Genomic DNA, 22067 nt, shown 5'->3' with positions numbered 1-22067 from the left:
AATGAAAAAGAGTTACAATTTGGTGACCTTGGAGAGAGCAGTCAGAGTTCAGTGGTGACAGAAGGAAGCCCAGTTGGAGAGAGTTGAGACTCAAGTAAGAGGCGAGACATTATCTGCATTGAGAATAGCTTGCTCTTTAATAGAACATTAGCAATGAAAATGAGGGAAGCGAAGAATGCTAGCTTGAGGGCATAAGCAGGTTTTTAGGCTAGGTGATACCTGAGCCTCTTTTTATGCAGAGAGGAAGGAACCAGTAGAGAGGGTGAGATTGATGATGAGAAAAAGGAATTGATGGGTAGATCAAGGTGTTGGTGGAGATGAGGGGGGAGGGGATGGAGGGCACAGTGTAAGTTAGCTTTGGCAAAGATGGTCTCCTCATCCGTGGAAGAATGGTTTCACAAATGTTAAAAACTGTTTTTACATGCAACTGGGAAATAAGATATACAGGCAATGGGGTATTGGGGTGGGGGAGTGGGGTGATAGAAAGGAGGGCAGATGGGGGAAGGGGCAATCAGAATACATGCCACCTTGGGATGGAGGGAGGGGAGAGATGGGGAGAAAATTTGTAACTCAAAATCTTGTGGAAATGAATGTTGAAAACTAAAAATAAATTAATTAATCTTAAAAAAAAAAGAAAGAATGGTTTTAAATTGTGGGGGAAAGAAGAGAAAGGAGCTCATGATGGATGGTCTTTATTTCAGCGAAGTAGGAGGCCAGTATCTGTTCAAAGAGAAGGGATTAAGAACAGAGTTAGAAGCTTGATGACAGACAGTTTGGTGGAGTATAAGAGACGGTCAAAGATGAATACAGGGATTTCAGGGGAGCAGTGAGACTCAGTGCAGGTTAAATAGCACATCTTGGAGTTGCTCACCATGGTTTTATTAGGCTCTCTAACAGCTGAGAAGTAGGAATGGAGAAAACAGATCGTGGCAGTGACCCAGGGTTGGGGAGGGCAGGTACAGTAGAAGGACAAGACAGCAAAGGATTCCAGGGTATCGATGACAGGGCATTCTTGAAATGGCTGGTTTTAGAATCAAGATGGTAGAATGAAGGGGCAGAGCCAAGATGGCAGCAGGAAAACAGGGACTTGCTTAAGCTCTCCCCCAAATCGCTCCAAACACCTGCAAAAAATAGCTGTTAACAAATTCTAGAGCTACGAAACCCAAGACACAACAGAAGGAAGCAGGTCTCCAGCCCAAGATGGCCTGGATGGTTGCTGGGAAGTGTCTATTGCACCATGCTGGGAGTGGAACACAGCCCAACGCAGGCTGTACCAGCACAGACCAGGTGCTGAGGAGATCAGACAGAGCAAGCCATAAGGCTCTGAATTGCTGAGCTGTGGCAGCTACCAGACTTCTCAGCCCACAAACACCAAAGACAACTTAGCACGTCAGTGGGAAAACTGCTGGATATGGGTGAGAGGAGTGCACAGTCGGTCCCAGCCCCAAGGGCAGGGAAGGTGGCAGCAGGAAACTCCTGACGCTGCTTCCAGAGCTCCAGCCGCAGTTGCTTCCAGCCCCAGGCCCACCTGGTGGGAGGAATTAAGTGGCAGATCAGAGCGGGAGCACAGGGAGCACTTTGCTGGCACAGAAGCACGGTTCTCTTGCTTTGCCCTGCTTGGATCTGGGTCTCAATCCTGGTTGGTGGTTCTTGGGGGAGGAGGAGCACTGGTGTGGCAGAGCTTGCTGTGTAGAAGTAGCTCTGAAAACAGCAATGCAACACCCCTGAAGATTGGGACAAAGCACTCATCATTCTGAAGGCAGTGATACCCTGACAAAAAACTCAAGGGTCAAGTAGCTGGCTGGGAACATGAGCAAGTAGTGAAAAAGGACTCAGACTATTGAATCTTTTTTTGGTGACAAAGAAGATCAAAACATACAGCCAGAAGAAGTCAACAGGGTCAAAGAGCCCACATCAAAAGCCTCCAAGAAAAATATGAATTGGTCTCAGGCCATGGAAGAGCTCAAAAAGGATTTGGAAAAGCAAGTTAGAGAAGTAGAAGAAAAATTGGGACTAGAAATGAGAATGATGCAAGAAAATCATGAAAAATAAGTCAGTGATTTGCTAAAGGAGACCCCAAAAAATACTAAAGAAAATAACACCTTAAAGAATAGACTAACCCAAATGGCAAAAGAGCTCCAAAAAGCCAGTGAGGAGAAGAATGCCTTAAAAGGCAGAATTTGCCAAATGGAAAAGGAGGTCCAAAAGACCACTGAAGAAAATACTACCTTTTTTTTTGTTTTGTCGGGGCAGTGACTTGCCCAAGGTCACACTGCTAGTACATGTATCAAGTGTCTGAGGCCACATTTGAACTCAGGTCCTCCTTACTCCAGGGCCAGCACTCTACTCACTGTGCCACCTACCTGCCCCAAGAAAATACTACCTTAAAAATTAGAATGGGGGGCAGCTAGGTGGTGCAGTGAGTAGAGTGCTGGCCCTGGAGTAAGGAGGACCTGATTTCCAATCTGGCCTCAGACACTTGACACGTGTACTAGCTGTGTGACCTTGGGCAAGTCACTTAACCCCAATTGCCCTGCCTTCCCCCCTCTAAAAAAAATTAGAATGGAGCAAGTAAGAGCTAGTGACTTTATGAGAAATCAAGAAATTATAAAACAGAGCCAAAATAATGAAAAAATGGAAGACAATGTGAAATATCTCATTGGAAAAACCACTGACCTGGAGAATACATCCAGGAGAGATAACTTAAAAATTATTGGACTACCTGATCAAAAAAAGAGCCTAGACACCATCTTTCAAGAAATTATCAAGGAAAACTGCCCTGATATTCTAGAACCAGAGGTAAAATAGAAATTGAAAGAATCCACTGATTGCCTCTTGAAAAAGATCCCAAAAAGAAAACTCCTAGGAATATTGTAGCCAAATTCCAGAGTTCCCAGGTCAAGGAGAAAATATTATAAGCAGCCAGAAAGAAACAATTTGAGTATTGTGGAAACACAATCAAGATAACACAAGATCTAGTAGCTTCTACATTAAGGAATCAAAGGGCTTGGAATATGATACTCTGGAGGTCAAAGGAGCTAGGATTAAAACGAAGAATCACCTACCCAGCAAAACTAAGTATAGTACTCCAGGACAAAATATGGATTTTCAATAAAATAGAGGACTTTCAAGCATTCTTGAAAAAGAAAAGACCAGAGTTGAAGAGAAAATTTGACTTTCAAATACAAGAATCAAGAGAATGTGAAAAGGTAAACAGGAAAGAGAAATCATAGAGGACTTACTAAAGTCGAACTGTTTTGGTTACATTCCTACATGGAAAGATGATATTTGTAACTCATGAAACCTTTCTAAGTATTAGGGTCATTGAAGGGAATATGCATATACATACATATACATATATATACATACATATACATATATATGTAGATGAAGGGCACAGGGTGAGTTGAATATGAAGGGATGGTATCTAAAAATAAATAAATAAATAAATACAATTAAGGGGTGAGAGAGAAATATATTGGGAGAAGGAGAACAGGAGAGATAGAATGGGGTAAATTATCTCACATAAAAGTGGCAAGAAAAAGTAGTTCTGTTGGAAGGGAAGAGGGGGCAGGTGAGGGGGAATGAGTGAATCTTGCTCTCATCAGACTTGACTTAAGGAGGGAATAACATACACACTCAATTGGGTATCTTACCTTACAGGAAAGTAGGGGGAAGGGAGAGGGGATGATAGAAGGGAGGGCAGAGTCAGGGAGGAGGTAATAAAAGCAAACACTTTTGAAATGGGACAGGGTCAAGGGAGAAAAATGAATAAAAGGGGACAGGATAGGAGGGAGGGAAATATAGTCTTTCACAACATGACTGTTATGGAAGGGTTTTACATAATGATACATGTGTGGCCTATGTTGAATTGCACGCCTTCTCAAAGGGGGTGGGTGGGGAGGGAAGACGGGAGAGAATTTGGAACTCAAAGTTCTAAAAACAAATATCAAAAAAGGTTGTTTTTTACATGCAACTGGGAAATAAGATATACAAGCAATGGGGTATAGAAATCAATCTTGCCCTATGAGAAAGTAAGGCGAAAGGAGATAAGGGGTCGGGGAGTGGGGTGACAGAAGGGAGGGCAGACTGGGGAAAGGAGCAAACAGAATATATGCCATCTTGGGGTGCAGGGAGGATAGAAATGGGGAGAAAATTCATAACTCAAAATCTTGTGGAAATCAATGTTGAAAGCTAAAAAATATTAAATAAAGAAACAAAGAAAAAAAAGATGGTGGAATGAAGAAAGTGAAACCAAAACAGGTGTGATGGCCTGAGGGGTAAATTGGTTTGTGGAATTAGAACCCAGTCTTCTACCCCAGGAGCTCCCATCCTTCTCGGCACCAGGTGCGCTGTTACTGCTGACAAATGAGGGGAGGGAACCAAAGAATGAACAGCCCCTTCCCTTGAGGAAGAAGAGAGAACACTCCACCTAGCTATGACTTTAGAACTCTAATCCAGCAACATATAAACGAGGGCATCTGAACATGCTGCCAGCCAAACAACTTACTGTGATCTTTCCCACTTGCACATCCACTCTGTCCGGGTGATGTTCCTCATTGATACAAGGACCAGGCTCTCAAAGCACTTTGTAAGTAAGTGGAAGGATTCACTTCAGCGATTTAGTCCTTTGAGACTATGAAATCCTGTTATGAAAAGAAACTTGTCCTATCTAAATGGGCTGCAAGGTCAGGGGACGTTCAGTTTTTGTCTTAGAATCCCCAGAATCTAGCACAGTGCCTTGCCTCTTTTGTTGTTGTTGTTGAGTCATTTCAGTTGTGTCTGACTCTCTGCGACCCCATTTGAGGTTTTTTTGGCAAAGGTACTAGAATGGTTGGCCATTTCCTTCTCCAACTCATTTTACAGATAAGGAAACTGAGGCAAACTGGGTTAAATGACTCGTCCAGGGTCATGCAGCTAGCAAATGTCTGAGGCTGGCTTTGAACTCAGGAAGAGGAGTTTTCCTGACTCCAGTCCCAGCACTCTGCACCACCTAGATACCTAGGAAGTGCTTAATCAGTGCTTATCGAGCTGAAATGAATTGAAAATTTTGGGGAGTTCCTACCTCCCCTGCCCTTTCCAGACCTCCCTTTCCCAGGATTCATCTCTGAAAAACCAGCTGCCCCTTCTTCTATCAAGGGTGTAATTTTGTGGGCCCTTGTAAGACTGATAGAAAATCTGATTCCTGAAAGGGACCTCACACAAAGTTAGGGGCAGAGGGCACAGCTTCCTGATCTCACAGCACATTCTACCTGATTCCACCAGCCAATAAGACCTTTGCCAGGTAACCACCAGCACCAACTTAAATATCCAAATTGATAAAACACCAAACCCATAACTGCAGACAAGCACAATAATGAGAAACAGTTTTCAATTGAAAGGTTTTTACAAGATTATTTTTTATTAAGTTGCTGCCTTAAAAAAAAATGAAACTTGGGGAATCTGGTTGATTTTTATTAAAATTGAGCATCTTGCCCTGGTTTCTGCTCTCCAATCTTAATTTAGTCCCCTAGCTGCTCTGCAAAAAATTAATGCTACAGAACCAGATGTGGAGGACTAAGCTGCCGGAAAGGGTTGAAGAGGAAGCAACGATTTTCCCTACAGAAACACTATTTCTCCTCAAGGCCAGTCCTCACTGGCCGTGTGAATCCTGTGCCTTCAGGGTGAACTTGTACTAAACACTACTAATACAGTATTTGTTCACTCTACACCCTCTGCCTCAAATGTACTCCACTCCTGCCGAGAGTGAAATACCTCAACTTAAAGAAAAGATAGCTCACCCCCAAAAAGTTCCCTTAAGTTTTCAGGGAGATATAAGTTAAGGAACATGTTGGAAGACCAACTTTTCCCTATGTGTTTTCCTTCCAAGTCTGTTCTCTTTCTTTCTGAGTTTCTTCCCAAAAATCTGGAACCATGTGTGTCCTCTCTTGAAGTGGGAAATGAAAAAAAATGCTTCTCTTTTCCCAAATTCTCACGCCAACTCTGGACCTCATTCAGCTATACAGCCTTGACTACCATTCTCTCCACCAGTGAAGAGAGTCTTATGCAAATTGTCCAAGTTTGAAGCCCAGGTTACATTACTGATTACAATGTTCCAATGAATCTACTATCTTACTACTAAGCATGTTCCCTGTGTGGATCCAGCTTACAAGCCATCCCTGTCTGACCATGATTCTCGGCCTTGTTCTCCCATCTCCAATGAGCAGAGGACCTGCTTTACTTTCTCTTGACATTGTGAGGCTACTAGAAGAACACATGGGTTGTACACCTATCATTTATCCCTTGGTCCCATCATATTAATGTCCCATCTCTTTTTTTTCAATCACATATTTCTTGGACAACATCCTTTAAACTGTACTTCATTTATATAATTCCTCTCTACAATATTTAGAAAACTGCTCATACTCACAATGTATCTATCTCTTCATTGTCCTAAAATATACTCTCACTGTTCCTCATAACTCCTACCATTTCTTTTTTTAAATTACTTTTATTCCATTAAATATTTCCCAATTATAGGTGAAACTGGTTTTTTAACAATCATTTTTTTTAATTTGAATTCCAAATTCTCTCCCTCCCCTTCCTTGAGAAGGCAAGTAATTTGATTTCAATTATACATGTGAGGTCATGCAAAACATATTTCCGTATTAGCCATGCTACCAAGTAAAACAGAAACAAAATTTAAAAAATAAATATAAAGGAATTCTTTTTAAAAGTATGCTTTGATCTGCATTTAGAATTCATTAGGGGGCAGCTAGGTAGCACAGTGAGCAGAGCGCCGACCCTGGAGTAAGGAGGACCTGAGTTCAATTCTGGCCTCAGACACTTGACATACTTACTAGCTGTATGACCTTGAACAAGTCACTTAACCCCAATTGCCCTGCCTTCCCCCCTCCAAAAAAAAAAAAAAGAAAAAAATAGAGTTCATCAGTTCTCTCTCTGGAGGTGGAGAGCAGTTTTCATCATGGGTCCTTTGGAATTGTCTTGAATCATTGTCTTGATCAGAGTAGCTAAGTCTTTCACAGTTGATCATCATTACAATATTGCCGTTACTACGTACAATGATTCCCTGGTTCTGCTCACTTCACTTTGCATGTGTCATATAAGTCTTTCCAGTTTTTTTTTCTCTTTGTCATTTCTTATAACAAAATAGTATTCCTTCACAATCATATATCATAACTGGCAAAGAACTGGAAACTGAGAGGATGCCCATTGATTGGGGAATGGCTGAACAAGTTGTGGTATATAAATGTAATGCAATGCTATTGTGCTATAAGAAATGATTAACACGTAGATTTCAGAAAAACCTGGAAAAGCTTACATGAACTGATGTAAAGTGAAGGGAGAATCAGGAGAACACTGTACACAATCAGCAACATTAAGTGATGATCAACAGTGAACAACTGTTAGTGCTTCTGTCATCACCACCCTAGTGTGTTTCATCCACGTGGGCTCTGAGCCAGCCTCCTCCCCTGTGGCACAGATGTGTCTTTCCAACCTCTTATGTTGTCTTAGGCTGGAAGAATGTTTCGTTCAGACCTTTTTTTTGGCTCTGCCACTCCAGAATTCGATTTGAGGCATTAGTTTAAAGTTGTTTGGAGGGGAATGTTGAGAGAGCGCAGTTTTTTCTACTCCATCATCTTGGCTCCACACCCCCAAAGTCTCCATAACTCCAATCACTTCTTGATGAAGACCACAGATATAAGACTGCAATAGATCTTAAGAAATATTTAGTCTCCTCCCCTCCCTCTACAGATGAGGAAACTGAGCCTCATAGAAGTTCAATTATTTCCTCAGGATCACAAAAATAGTAAGAGACAGAAGCAGGCTTTGACCTCGGGTCCTCTGACTCCGAAGCCTGTACCCTTCCAGAATACTCCAATTGTTTGAAAGTCCCTTTGTAGTGAAAAGCAAAGTTTGATCATTTCCACTTGCCTTCAGCCAGAGACGGACAAAGTTATTTCTCAAGGACTGTGCATTTGCACAGTGAAGGCATATTAGTAGTAACTGCCTGATACTCTCAGAAGCCATGAGTATAGAGCTGCTGAGAATGTCCCCAGGGAACGTTTTGTGAAGCTGTTGCACCCACTACAGAGAAGCTAGCTTCCAATATCAATGAGTTGGGCAAAAGTCTTAATGAGGCTTTTTCTAGGGAAGAAAGACTCAATCAATGACAAATTTCCCTCTTTCACTCCCAACCAACACTACGGCTTCCATAGTACTTACCAGAAACTAGAGGATTTTTTTATTGATTTCAGTCATGCCTGAGTCTTAATGATACCATTTGGAGTTTTCTTGGTAAAGATATTGGAGTGGTTTGCCATTTCTTTATCCAGTTCATTTTACAGATGAAGAAACTGAGGCAAACAGGGTTAAGTGACTCACCCACGGTCACACAGCTAGGAAGTATCTGAAGCCAGATTTGAACTGAGGAAGATGTCTCTTCCTTGACTCCAAGCCCAGTACTCTATCCACTGTACCACCTAGCTGTCCAGAGGATACTTACATCCATTTCCAGCCAATTAGTCCCTTTTCTATCAATATGCTCGTGCTACACTTTTCCTTTAGTACAAAAAGTTATCTCATGATCTGACAGGGTAGCTGTATGTAAGAACACAGAGCAGGGATAAAAAGAAATTAGATCAAGCCTAATAAAATTAGGTAGTGGCCAAGTTTGCCAAACTGGAAACAACAGTTCCCCAGATCAACACTGTTCTGAAAGTTGTCCTGATCTATATTTTGCCACTGGACCCAGATGGCTCTTTGGGATACAGACCTAGTAGTGATATGGATTGGTTGCCAAATATCCAGCCCAAAAACTCTGCACAGCCCTCCCTCACTTAAATCCAATTCACTTGCATGTCATGGCATCACCTCCATGAGGTCATGGCCCTTTTAGAGAGTGAAGGACAGACAAGATCAACACTGTGCTGTTTCTGGCTAGTGACAAGTCTCCATCATCAAATGCCCTATGAATAACCACTATACCATATTCCACAGGCTGTCAAAAATTTTAGGGATTGATATTTCTCTTTCAATTGCATTTTGCTTCTCTAGGCCTCAAAGAATCTTTCAGTCATGTACTCATGCATTCATTTAATGTTTAATAAGCACCTATTATGTACAAGACATTTGCCTGAGTTCAAATCCAACCTAAGACACTTACCAGCTGTGTGACCCTGGTAAAGTCACTTAACCCTGTTTGCCTCAGTTTCCTCATTTGTAAAATGAGCTAGAGAAGGAAATGGCAACCCCCCCCAAAAAAATGCGACCCTAAAGAGTCCAACACAAGTGAAACAACAGAACAATGACAAAAATGTAAAAGGCACCATGCTAAGTAGGTTACAAAGTTAAACAGGACAATGTGGTCCGTGCCCTCAAGGAACTTTCATTACATAACAATAATAGTAATAATTGAATTTACATAATGGCTTCTTTTTTAAAAAATTATTTTATTTTTAATTCATGGAATAAAACAAGCATTTCCATAACACAGTACAACAAAAAAAAAAGATGACTGGACATGAAACTATAAATTTATTACATACAACTTGCTATTCCTTTTAAGTATACAATAAAACTATCATGTAAATTTCTTTTTTCTTTTTTTTCCTTTTTTCCCCCTGCCTCCCACCCTAAAGATGGCTACCATAGGATACAAATAGGTATATACATACGTATATAGATAGATATAGATATAATTATTCTATACACACATCTATTTACCTGTTCTTTGTGAGGTAAGTACTAGGCCATGTTACCCACATTTTTACAGCTGAGAAAACAGCCTTGAAGCTGGGAAGCATTAAAGGGGGATTCAAAGCTGGGTCTTCTAACCTAAAGCACTCTGTACACCGGAACAGTGTCAAAGGCACAGTCTTAAGTGTCCTAGGTTAAGATAAAATAGTCTAGAAAGAAGGCTAGCAAAGACATGCTTTTTAGGAAAAGAGCCAGCGAAAGATACTTCTAGTGTTAAGATTTCACCATTCAGCGGTCTGAATGCTTGTCTGGCCACTTTGCTAAAGTTGGAGCTTCATTCCCTTTGAAAGCCCATTTGAAGTCAAGTTCTTCTTATTCACCAGACCTCACGTTTGGGAAGAAAATGTATTTCATTGGGTTTTTTTTTAACAACCACATTTAGAGATCAGGGTTTTAGCTCGTTTCCTCTAAACCAAACAATTTTTTTTAAAAGAAAACATCGGTGAAAATAATGTTAACAACCCAATTGCAAATGTTTTCCAGATTCCCTTTTGCAAAAAAGCATGGCCTTTATTCATCCACAATTTATTTACCCAGGTGCTATGTTTCAGTGGGGTGTGTGTGCAATTTAGCTTTTCAGAACATAAAAAAGCTGTCCCGAGAAGCTTTTAACCCCCTTGCCGCTGGGCAGTCAGGGTTTCCGGGCTAGTAGTGCTAATGTACTTTGCATCAGGAAATCCTGACTGCTGGCTCCTACCAGTGAGTAAAGGAATAAAGGTCAATCAGAGCATTTGTCCCCTTTCCTTACCCTGTAACCCTAGGGAAACATCTATTCCAGCTTGATTGATTACTGGTGGGTGACTGCCCTGGCCCATGTATTTTCTCCCTCCAACATTAGAAAGAAAGTTCCTTAGCACTGGGAAGGGGTGGGGTTGGGGACTGAATTGGGTGCTCCTCAATGTTTGCTCAAAGCAACCTTGTGACTTCTCCGAGAACTTAAGGACACAACCTTACACAGCCTCCCCCATCTTTTGCCAGTTCTACCTGTAAGACTATGTAGATAAAAGCTTCTGTAATAAAAAAAAAAGTCATAAAAGCGTGATAACAGCATTGTGGTGTAAAGTATCATAGTGCCAGGAATTTGTATATAACTTGCTATAAACAATTTGCCCTCTCTCTCCTTTTCTGAGAAAATATTGATGAATTAATATGTGTGTGTTTAGCTTTCATAATGTCTTAGATTTAGTGTTGAAAGGAACTTTAAGAGGTCATTTAGTCCAGCCCTCTTATTTGAAACTGAGGCCAGAGTGTTTAAGTGACCTCACACAAGTAAGGGAAAGAGCTAAGATTTGGACCAAGTGTTTTGACTTCAAACCCAAAGATCTTTTCCAATGTATCATAAGTATATCCGTGCTTTTACATACATGGACAAATATTATACTGTGGAAGGAAGGAGTTGTCATGATCGGTAGTCAAAACCAGAGCATTCACTGTCAAACAAGTGCCCAGACTCCACCTGTCATGTAAACCCCTCACTCTCTAGGGTAAACTACAAAGCTCCGTTTCGATGGCTTTCTTAACAGCTGGCTGCCACACATCTGGACTCTGCCCATTTGTAGGTGATGGCAGCTACTTTCTCTGTCTTGAGCGTGGGTTGAGTTTCTACCCACTACAAATGTCAAGTGATGGATGAACTTGGCAAATTGGAAACAACCATCATGATGGTTTCTGGCGAGTTACAAGCCTCCATCTTCAAATGGATCACCACACTCACTCCAAAGAACAATATTGGTTAAAAAAAATCTCACAAAAGGTTAATATTTTTTGCAACCTTCCCCCCCCCCCCCCGCCACCACCTTTCATCTGTGTGAACCCAAAAGAATTTTTCAATCATTGTCATTCATTATTTCATAAGCAACTTCTCTGCTCAAGACCCTGTTCGAAAGCGTGCTACAAAGTTATAGGATTATGTATGATCGTAGATTTAGAGCTGGAAGGGAATTTTACAGGCCATAAAGTCTAACCCCACCCACCCACTCCATACACTTACTGTGTCTGTGTGAACCCAGGCAAGTCACTTAACCTCTAGGTGTCCCAGGCAGCTCCCTAAGTCAGGTGAAGGAGATCCCTCACCAGGAGCTTTCTAAAATCAAAGGTCCTAACCTATGTTATGTATATGCATGCCCAACCTCTTTCCAAACATTGCTTTGCTTCTCTTCCCTTTGGCTCTCTTCCTGAGAATAAAGTGATTTGAGATTTTCTGTGCGTTTTATTTGTTAGGCTATGCCACAAGCCTTGAAAGAATAGAATGATGCTGTTAACTCAAACCCAGTCTAGGACTAAAAGCAGTTTGAAAATTTTTTGTTCATGGTTAATCTGACCACATAATTGCCTTAGCCATAACGATCACATATTAAGCTTTTACTTTCTTTCTTGATGAAAAATATCTGGACTTTTTTAGTTTCATAATAATCCTCAAACAATAGCCTCAAATCCAGAATAGCACTTTTAAGGAACTATGGGTTTCTAATGCTCTTAGGCTTCCTACAGGACATAATCAAGCATCTTTAATCTTGGGCAGATCCTTTTCATCTTCTTTCCCAGTAGGTTTGATACGAGACGGCACCTATCTTATGGAAAATGGGTTGTTCTCAGCCTAAGCACAGTTCATAAGAACACAATAATAAAGATATAAAAATGAGAATTTATTAAGTCCATCAAATCCAGCATTTCCTTTTATTAGTTTTAAATTAAATTTGTAAACTCATCAGCATAGGGCATTGTGAATTAAACATTTATGGATAAAGAACAGTGTCTAAGTCAGAAGGCTGGTGGTTATCATTTTCCTTTGGCTAGTGGTCTTGAGGAAAGTCTGCTTTGAGTTTCTGTTCAGGTAAAATTTATTTATTTTATCTAGGCTTACTGTTCTCCTGCAAGGATACTTGTAGTTAGTCTTTCAAGCTATGCCTATTTTTGCTAATATTCATCACCTGGTGATCAAACCCTTTTAAACAGAGCTAGGAGAGACCATGAATGATAGAATCCACTGTGGGACTTGTATCTGAAGCCTTTCCAGCTTGGTAGGCTCTGCTGACACTGCCTTTGATGACCCAAGCCACCTCCATACCATGATGAAGCACTGAGGAAGCCTTTAGCAAGCATCTTTTATTTATCCAGGCTTTTGTTTAAAAAGATATTAACCAGTCTTGCTCTTTAGAAAATGCAGAAGCTATAGAATAGCTGTCATACATAGTATAGTAACCACACTTCAGGCTAACATGATTTTAAAAGGATTACGTGAGAAGTCACTGTTGAATGTTCCTGCGATCTGTATAATGGAAGTTGCGTGAGATATTGTCAAGAACACGTGAAAACTGAAACGGCAACGTGCTGGTCATGATAACAGCTAACAAGGAGAGGGAACAAATGAACATCTTGAGTGCTGAACTGGTAGCCATGTTTTATTTTTATTTTTCAAAAGGAAAGCTTCCAGAACATTGGGTAGATTTTCCTCTACAGAGGATTGATGGAAAGACATGGCTGATTAGGGTACAGACACAATGGAGTAGAAAGCACACTGAAATTGGTATCAGAAGACCTGGGTTAAAAAATCTCATCTCTGCCACTTACAGCATGACTATGGCAAAGTCACTTAACTTCCCCTGCTGAGACTCAGTTTCTTCACATGCAAAATGAGGGAGTGAGCAAAAAGGTTTATGAGGTCCTTTTCAACTCTAGCCCTATGATCCTCTGATCTAACATAAATGGATTGCCATTAGTGGAGGAAGAACATTGATGAATCATGGATTCTATGAATTATGAAAAATATGTAGTGTGGTAGAATGCACTGGAGTCAGAAGATGTAGGTTCGAATCCCACATCCTTCACTTAGTAGCTGTGTGATTTTTGAGTAAGTCACAACCTCCCTGAATCTCAAGTTACCTCACCTGTAACACATAACTTATCTCATAGGCCACTGGTGAATATCAAATGAGGCGATGTATATAATTCTACCTCCCTCACCCCCAGCCATGGCTAAATGTTATATAAATGCAAGCTCTTATTACAATTATATGGTTCACATGCAAAGTCATCATTGAGCATATCTGTCTCCAGTGTTGCATGCACCGTCTTTTCTGCTAGTCATGTAGGTATTTTTTGAAAATGATTTATTTTTTGGAACACTAATTTCTGCATAGGACAAGGGACATGAATACTGATACCTTTAAAGTATGATTTTTTTTAAAATTCAGTAAACCAGCAAGTTTGCATGCAAACAGCTTTGCTGTTCAACCACAGCTTAGTAGGCTAGTTGTTGTACAGAGAATTAGTGGGATTGGGATCACTTAAGGACCTCAAGAGTTGCTAAGGGCTGGTCCATGGATTCCTGCAAACATTCAGGATGAAGGCTCCGAACATAAGGGACTGCATTCAAAGCTTCAGAATGGATAGAATTTACTGCTTCTTTTCTATTGGCCTGCCTACCAGAAAATGTCACAAATGACCTCTATTGATTGACTTCTTTCGTAATTCGTTAAACGTAGGAATTTCAATTGTTACATTTATCCTCCTCTACTCTAGGATGGCAGCACTGGCCAACTTGCTGTTTCTCTCACGCAACTCTCTATTCTGTGCCTTTTCCTGTCTGTAATGCTCTCCCTCCTCTTTTCTGCCTCAAATCCCACCTTCTACAAGATGCTTTTCCTGCTTGCCCCTCCCCCACACTCCTTGCTAATAGCTTCTCTCTGACATTACTTCCTGTTTACATTGTACATTTATATTACATATATATCTTATAGGTATACAATCATGCGTATGTTGCTTTCCACCATTAGAAGGCAAGGTCCGTGTTTTGGCCTCTCATTGTGTCCCTGGTCCTTAGCACGAGTACCTGGCACGGAGTAAGCACTTAATAAATGCTTGTTGACCAACTAGCTCTCCACCGATGCAGAACAGACTGGGGCCCTGAGAAATTAAGTGACTTGCCTGTGGTTGCATAGCTAGTTTCAAAGGCTGGGCTTGAACTCAGGTCTTTGAGACTCGAAGGCTGGCCATCTGTCCATCAACTGATTCAAGGTTGTATACTTTGCTTAACCTACAGTGATCATGGGTCAAAGTCTGAGTGTGGTAGTGAGTATAGCTGTTATGCTACTCCATTTAAAACACAAGTGAATAGGTTTTACACCAGGAACCAATTGTTTTGAAGCACAGCCACAGGCACGATTAGCTACAGGTAGGCAGATCAACAGCACCAACACAGGAAATAATCATTTGTTTCTGTCACAATGGGAGTAGTTTTGGTAATGTTTTATTTTTCCCAACATCATAGAAATCATACATGGGTAATTGCTTTTAGAACTGTACAGTGTATGAAAATCAGAGTCTGAACATACACCGAACGCACATACAAAGACTATGTATTGAGCCCTTGCGTAAAAAGAAAGATCCAGTCTGAACCAGCTCAGTCTGAACCACCAAGGTGGAACCTTTCCACCATTTGTCTTCCCACTACAGAGCAAGTTATCTCTAAACTCATTATAAATGTTCACAGAAAAAAAAAAGACCTTTATACACATTAGCTATAATATTATAATGGCTTGTAAATAAATGCTAATCCACTTGGAGCTCCCGGAAGATGGCTGCAGTACTGGCAGAAATACTGCCTTGGAGGAAGACTTTGGGCGAGATATCACTTATGTCAAGATACGTTACATTACAGACCAACAGTATTTCACACAGAGTGGGGAGGGTAATGACAGGGTAAGAATTATGAATAACCAATAATACACTTTTTGTGAACAGTGTATTATTCTCATTCTCCAGGGGGTACAAATACTCATTTTATTCCAGAACATACCATCACACAAAATGGGGCTGACATAAAACAGACACTACACAAAACCCCCTCTTAAAAAAGCTAGGCTCCACAGAGAAGTAGGTGAGCAGACATCCAAAGGAAAATACCATTGGACAAAGATGGTTTTGTTGTTTTGTTTTTCACCTCTGGGATTAGGGCTAGGGTCAGTGGATTGGAAATGTCTTTGCAGTCTGGTGATACTGTGGTAAAAAAAAAAAAAGGCAGGAGGGGCAGTTGCATGGATTTTTGAATACAGAAATGAAAACACTGTATGAAATTTGGGTAACTGACTCTTTAAGACATCTGGGAAAGCAACAGTCTATTATGCATTTTTAAAATCTATAATCAGAACTATGTAAAAAAGGGTATAACTGCATAAGATTATGTCTGACAAATTCTTAGTCTTTGGGCAATAAAGACATCATCTAAAAAGAAGTGCCCTTTCCTTCTCACTTTAAACAATGGCTGTTTAGTGAAAGTGAGTCCTGACAAGGCACTGTCAACTTTCAAAGATAATCATTCTTTTTAAGGGCAATTCTCTATTACAGGACAGCATATCAGCTGTTCTCACTCTTGGTAGGAGGAGGGAAATTTATGGGAAAGTATGTTTTAAGCATTGAACAAATTTTAGGAATATCTTGGCTTTTAAAAAAAACCCACCATTTAAAAAAAAAAAAAACCTTTAAATCATACATTTGTAGTCTTTGCTTGAAAATCTACTACACCAGAGGATTTTTCCATTTCCCCTTCAATACAGACCTCTCTAAGTTGGTAAGGGCATCAGTGTGCCTGAAAAGCCTAATGTTTCTGCTAATATATTTGTAATTTTCCTTGCTTGCAAATAAATATACAAGCATCTTCTTTGTTTTGGGTGGTGAGGGAAGAGGTAGAATTTGGACAGGGAAGGAAGTCTTTTATTTCTGCAATCATAAAAATATTTAATCCTATGATTGTTTCTTGGTTTGAGCTCCCAAAATAAGTGTTACTGGTAACTAACTTTATCAAGAAGTCAGTAAAGAATAAGACATAAGGGGAACTAATTATTTGAGGATATAAGGTGAATGCAGCTGCTCATGAAGCAAGATTATCAGGCTCAGGTCCACAGGAGATTGATTCTAGGATTAGGGCTCTATTTATATTTAATATTTTGATACAAAAAAATTAAGGAATTAAGACATTTAGCTGAAATTGTAATTTAAGTGATTTAATAATTTCATGCTATTATTAAATTATTAATCTAGAATAACCCACAAGTTTTCTAATGTATATTTCAAATCAGTGGCAAATGATGAAAATGAAAAAGTCAAAATGAAAAAAAAATATCTACCGAATACAAGAGAACATTGAAAAATTTCACACGCCCACCAAGGGGAAAAAAAACCCAGTTCTTTTTAGGCCCATGTCCTTTTTTATTAATAATATAAGTTTCTATAATCTTTTGACATTACAATTGCTTTACAGTTAATCTCACACTAAAGACAAACACTGTGTTTGGCTTAGGTAGCAGAAAGTTTAGTATGTTAACTTACATCCTTGATATCAGACACTATATTTCAACAGTTTGAGAGAACCTTTTATACTTTCTGGAATTATATATGTGTACATATAGGCACATATATATGTATAGTTGCTTTTTTAGGATGACTTAATTTAATACAACATGGAAGAACCAATTAACTTGACATCTGTTTGCAATGGTGGGAGAACAAAAGACATCTGTATATGTAGCAAAGCCAAGACCCAAATATCTCTAAAGCCAAGGATGACATATCCTTTTTGGAAGTCTCAGTTTCTAACCCTGCACTTGCTACTCCTCTCCGCTTTTCCCAAGAACTAGATCTCAATCAAAAGTGATGTATTTGAAAATTGAGTGGGAAATGCAAAGAGGAATCTCCTTAATGAAGTCACATCTCCAAAACTCCCATAATGATGAAAAAAATCAATAAATACTCTTTAAATGCTGATATCCTTTCCCCCCATATCATTTAATTTCTGTTGCCTAAGGCATAGTAGAAAACGAGCATTTTGTTCTACTTTAATATAGGACAGTGGCTTGAGACGGCTAAGAGCCCAATTTGGACGGCTCAAGCAACACCCTGTAACTTGAAACTGTAGCTTCTCTAATTAAGCAATGGTTAAGCAATGATAATTACAAATAAATATAAAAAGAAAACTTGGAGAGAAAGAGATAGAGCAAAATGTAGGATATGACTAGCATTATGATAGAAAACTCCCCAAAGACACCTGCAATTGATGGAGGGTCCTCACTTAAGGACACAGTCAAAGTACTCTTTCTTGCTTTTTATAATTTACACACGGGAGGTTAAATGTGCTTCAAACATAACTCTATTGATGTGTATGGTCCGGTGAATTTTTAAAGGAGAAACTTTATTCTCTTAAGACTTTAATCAGACATTAGTTCAAGACTCTTTCTCCTCCCGTCAAATACAGTGCTAGGCACAATAAATCCTCAGTGACAGATGCCATGCCCTGATTACCAAACTTAACCCAAAGTCTCTCTCACACGTCACCAGATTCAATTTAGGCACACACTGTAAATTACACTCAAACCTTTTGCAGGTAAACATTTTAGTGTACTTACAACACTGCCAAAAAAGCATTAAGGCAATAATTTCCTTATCAATTATACCTCTTTATATCAAGCGCTTTGCATTTGATGCAAACATTTCACATTAGCAGCAAGTTATATTCCTGCCCCCAGCAAACCCTAACCCAAACGTGATCTAGTACAACATAGGTCAACGTCTTAAAAAGATTGAGTAGGTAAAGGGAAAGGTCAGTGCTGTGTAGCCCTGAAAACCATATAGGTTAAGGGATTTAGGTACTTTGTATAAACCTCATAAAGAATGGGATTAAATGGTCTCACAAAACCACATCTTCCCAGTTTTAGTTCTCATGCTACCATCATTATCCAGCCATTTCAGGGTTAATAGGTAAAGTGTAAGTGCTTTCTGTGCATTAATTTGTAAATTCAGTCCTCCCAACAGTACACCAAGTACAGAGGCACATACCAAAAGGTGTGAGGGTGAAGGCTTTCTTATTGACTAAATCTGTTTGAAACAGGACTGATCAAGATTGGTGTATTTCAGACTGATCCTGCAGGCAGGTTCCCCAACTACAACAATCACTACGGTCAAAAAATGCAATGTGAGGAAGCCTTGCACACATGAAAAGGAAAAACGGAGACAAATCATGTGTTCTATAAAGGTTCACATAGAATAAGGAGCACTTAACCTCAAGGTGTTAAAAATTAAGAGTTCCCTAATGTCAAGTGCAGATTTCTGAGGCTGTTGAAATATGAACTCCCTGGGAAAGGATGTTATACCAATCAAATGCAAGAGACTGGATTCACTTGTGAATTTAGAAGTTTTATAAAAACTAAATATACTGGGAAGCACATACATACATACATTTCCTATACACTATTAATACCATATTAATTTTATGTTTAGTTTCCCACATCAGTGAATGATTTTAACTTATCTTTATGAATAGATGTAGATAATAAAATTCTGTAGGGTTTTAAAGGTGCTTTTATTCAGCAAGTATCCAACTCATTTGAAAACCAAGGTTCTGAACAGAGTTCTGATGGAGAGTTTACAACTTTTTAAAAAGAAAATTGCTGATGAAGACAGGCAGTTTTAAATAAAGCAATTATTATTCATTGTTGCTATAACACAAATGTTTGACTTTGATTTGCTTAGAGATTTATATTCACTTATTTTAGGCCAATTTTAACAGTTAAAAATTATTAATCACTTTGAAATTGTAAAAATAGCATATTCTCAAATTGTAAATTTTTACTTTTCTGGTTAAGGCTACTTCAGATATAAAAGGTATCAAACTGCCCAAAAACACTTTGGAGCCACTGCTACATAGACAGACAATATGTCCTTTTAAAGGATAGTCTGCACATTGAATTGCTATATGTGATCAAGTACTAATAAAAAAAAAATTATCAAAAGTCAGGCATTGCATTAAGAAAAGAATCCATCTCAAAATGTGAATCATGAGCCTTGACAAGACAGTGATTCAAAGTTTTCAATTCACTTATTTTTTAAGATCCAGGTTTAAATGTAAAAATGTTTGCTAAATGTGATTAATGTTTGACCTACAATTTAAGAAAATGAAGTTTCAAACTTTTGATTATGGTATATGCACTTTATACATTACAATTGTGGTTACTGTTTAGGTTAAAGCAGTAATTCATAAAGACATTAAGCCATTATTAAAAACTAAACTGAAAACTCCACTTTTAGATGAAAATTTGTCATCCACTTTAGATTAATAAAAAGACTTCAGCACTGAAACTGTTGAGACTTTCAAATAGAGTGCTGAAAAATGCTTCTTAAGACAGTGTTTGTTTAAATAGCCAAACCACTCATTCTGCCGAAGACATTAAAATGTAGAGGGTTTTTTTTTCCTTCTTCTGCATCTCAGCAACAAGAAAGTGAAACCAGATACATCAGGACTACAGGGTGGATGAAGGCATTCATTTTATGGTAAACCTGTTCCTTCACATACAATATGAGCGATAAAGTCAGCTTTTTCTATACAAAACGTATGATGAATGAACCAGGATATTACAATAGATTATCCCAATGATACAAATACAACTCAGACTTCAGTATAAACAAAAACATACAAAGAAAAAAAAAGGTACTGTAACAGTATAATTTGTATACCAAGTCAAGGTTTTGGATTTCTAAAAATAATTAGAAAAGAAAATGCAGGCCAAAAAACCTTACAAAATTAAGTGCATCTTTAAAATGCCAGGCTACCTTTATTCATTCAAGAATAATTACTCATCCATGACCCCTCCCATTCAGGCCTGCTTCCTTTAAAAAAAAAAGTAAAGAAAAAAAGAAAAACATTTTACATAGTGGAATCCTTCTCTAGTTATCTGCCTCCCAGAAACTTTCTTCTAAAAGGAGGCTGGATAATCAGTTTCACTAAATGATACCAATACCAGTCTTTGTTCTCCAGGCAGGGGGAAGCTTCAACACAAAACAGCTGGTTGTATCTTCCACAGAAATTACAACCATAAGCTCTTTGCTGCCTAACTAAAACTTGGAATGACTTGCATCTCCAAGTTGGTTGTAAACTGATGCCCCTTACAGTGCTAGAGATTTAGGAACGCCACCTGTCAATCCACAGATGTACAAACAGAGCAAAACTCAAGAATAAAAGATTTTTTTAAACCAACAAACAAAATACACCCCAAATATAGTCCATGATATATTTGATTACTGGGATAACCAAAGAGTTGCAGACTAAAAAAGCATTTGTGTGTGATTTTTTTAAAGTATATCAGGGAATAATGAATTTATAAAAGGTTCTTGTTTCCAAAGATGTTATTGGGGTCCACATATTCCTTGATAGACTTCAGAATTCCAAAGCCGACATCAGAGACAGTTTCCTTCAGCCACTGCTTCCGCAACTTGCCCACTGGAAAAACAAAATCAAAAATGCTTCAATATACACCACGATGCTGGGAGCCAATCAATCTTGTGACCACGAATGAACAAACACTGTGTGATAAATGCTTTTATTCAAAAATGAGAAATGTTTTGCTTTATTTGATTTATTGAGCCCAGCAGACTATCAAGCTCATTAAGCTCAATGTATTCCCAGAGGAAGCCTGTGTTCCACACTGTCTCCTTCCTCTGTAAACTATGAAATGGTGATGAAGCTTAGGCTGAGATTAAGGGCCCTTTTATAAATAACAAAATGGGAAGTCTATGGATTTCTTAAGAAATCAGACCCTTAAAATTTAGCTATTTAAACACACCAAAATTTAATGAAGTGATTTTAAGATAAAGATGCTTTAAATAGTGTGTCCCATATGAAGTAGGTAACCTCATTTAAAAGTGGTTTCTAACCAAAAGGCTACAGTTTTAAGGAATGTATAGCACAAAAACTTTAGAAAATTTTAGGAGCAAAATTAAATGTGATTTTTCAAAAAAAAAAAAAAAGATTCAACAGAGGATATGACACCAAATTACTTTCAGACATTTCTGTAGTCTTGAATGACACATTTCCCCTACTAACTCAGAAGAAGAATATCGGTGGCACCAATTTTCATTGTATATACTTAGTTAAAAAAAAATACTGGGAAAGTAATCAACAGGCCGATTTCTGCCCCGCCCAAAGAAAGCTTGTTGGTTAGTTCCAAATATAAAGGAGAGCCCAGTAATATAAATTATGCAAGGGGACTCCCCCCCATTATTTACAAATATCTGTGTAAGAGAATACGTCCATTTTTTAACCACTCTCAGAGTAAACTCTAAAAACAAAATTACCAGAAATATGTATTACTTTTATAAACATTTTATAAGGAAATAGAGAAATCTTATAAATGAAGTTTACTGAGTTAGCAAAATACTTAGTAAGCAATTTTAAATGAGAATGGTCATTTTCCACAGATATTCATTAATTAACTAAAGTCATCAAGAATGACTTAATAGGTCAATCAAAATGGCTAACATTC

At 38.8% G+C, this 22067-nt stretch overlaps 1 protein-coding gene across 1 annotated transcript in view; it reads right to left on the bottom strand.

Moving 5' to 3' along the window:
• Window positions 1–18924: 18924 nt before the first annotated feature.
• AGPS (alkylglycerone phosphate synthase) overlaps window positions 18925–22067 on the bottom strand; it is a 153781-nt gene continuing 150638 nt past the window's right edge. Inside the window, exon 20 of the mRNA XM_036743434.1 lies at window positions 18925–21025. Within this exon, the coding sequence (XP_036599329.1) occupies window positions 20904–21025 (122 nt within the window). The 3' untranslated portion in view covers window positions 18925–20903. The remainder of the gene's footprint in view (window positions 21026–22067) is intronic.

Source organism: Trichosurus vulpecula, chromosome 2 (assembly GCF_011100635.1).
Source record: "Trichosurus vulpecula isolate mTriVul1 chromosome 2, mTriVul1.pri, whole genome shotgun sequence".
NCBI lineage: Eukaryota > Metazoa > Chordata > Mammalia > Diprotodontia > Phalangeridae > Trichosurus > Trichosurus vulpecula.
Note: the sequence above shows the minus strand (reverse complement) of the source record. Positions and strands in the feature narration are given on the sequence as shown.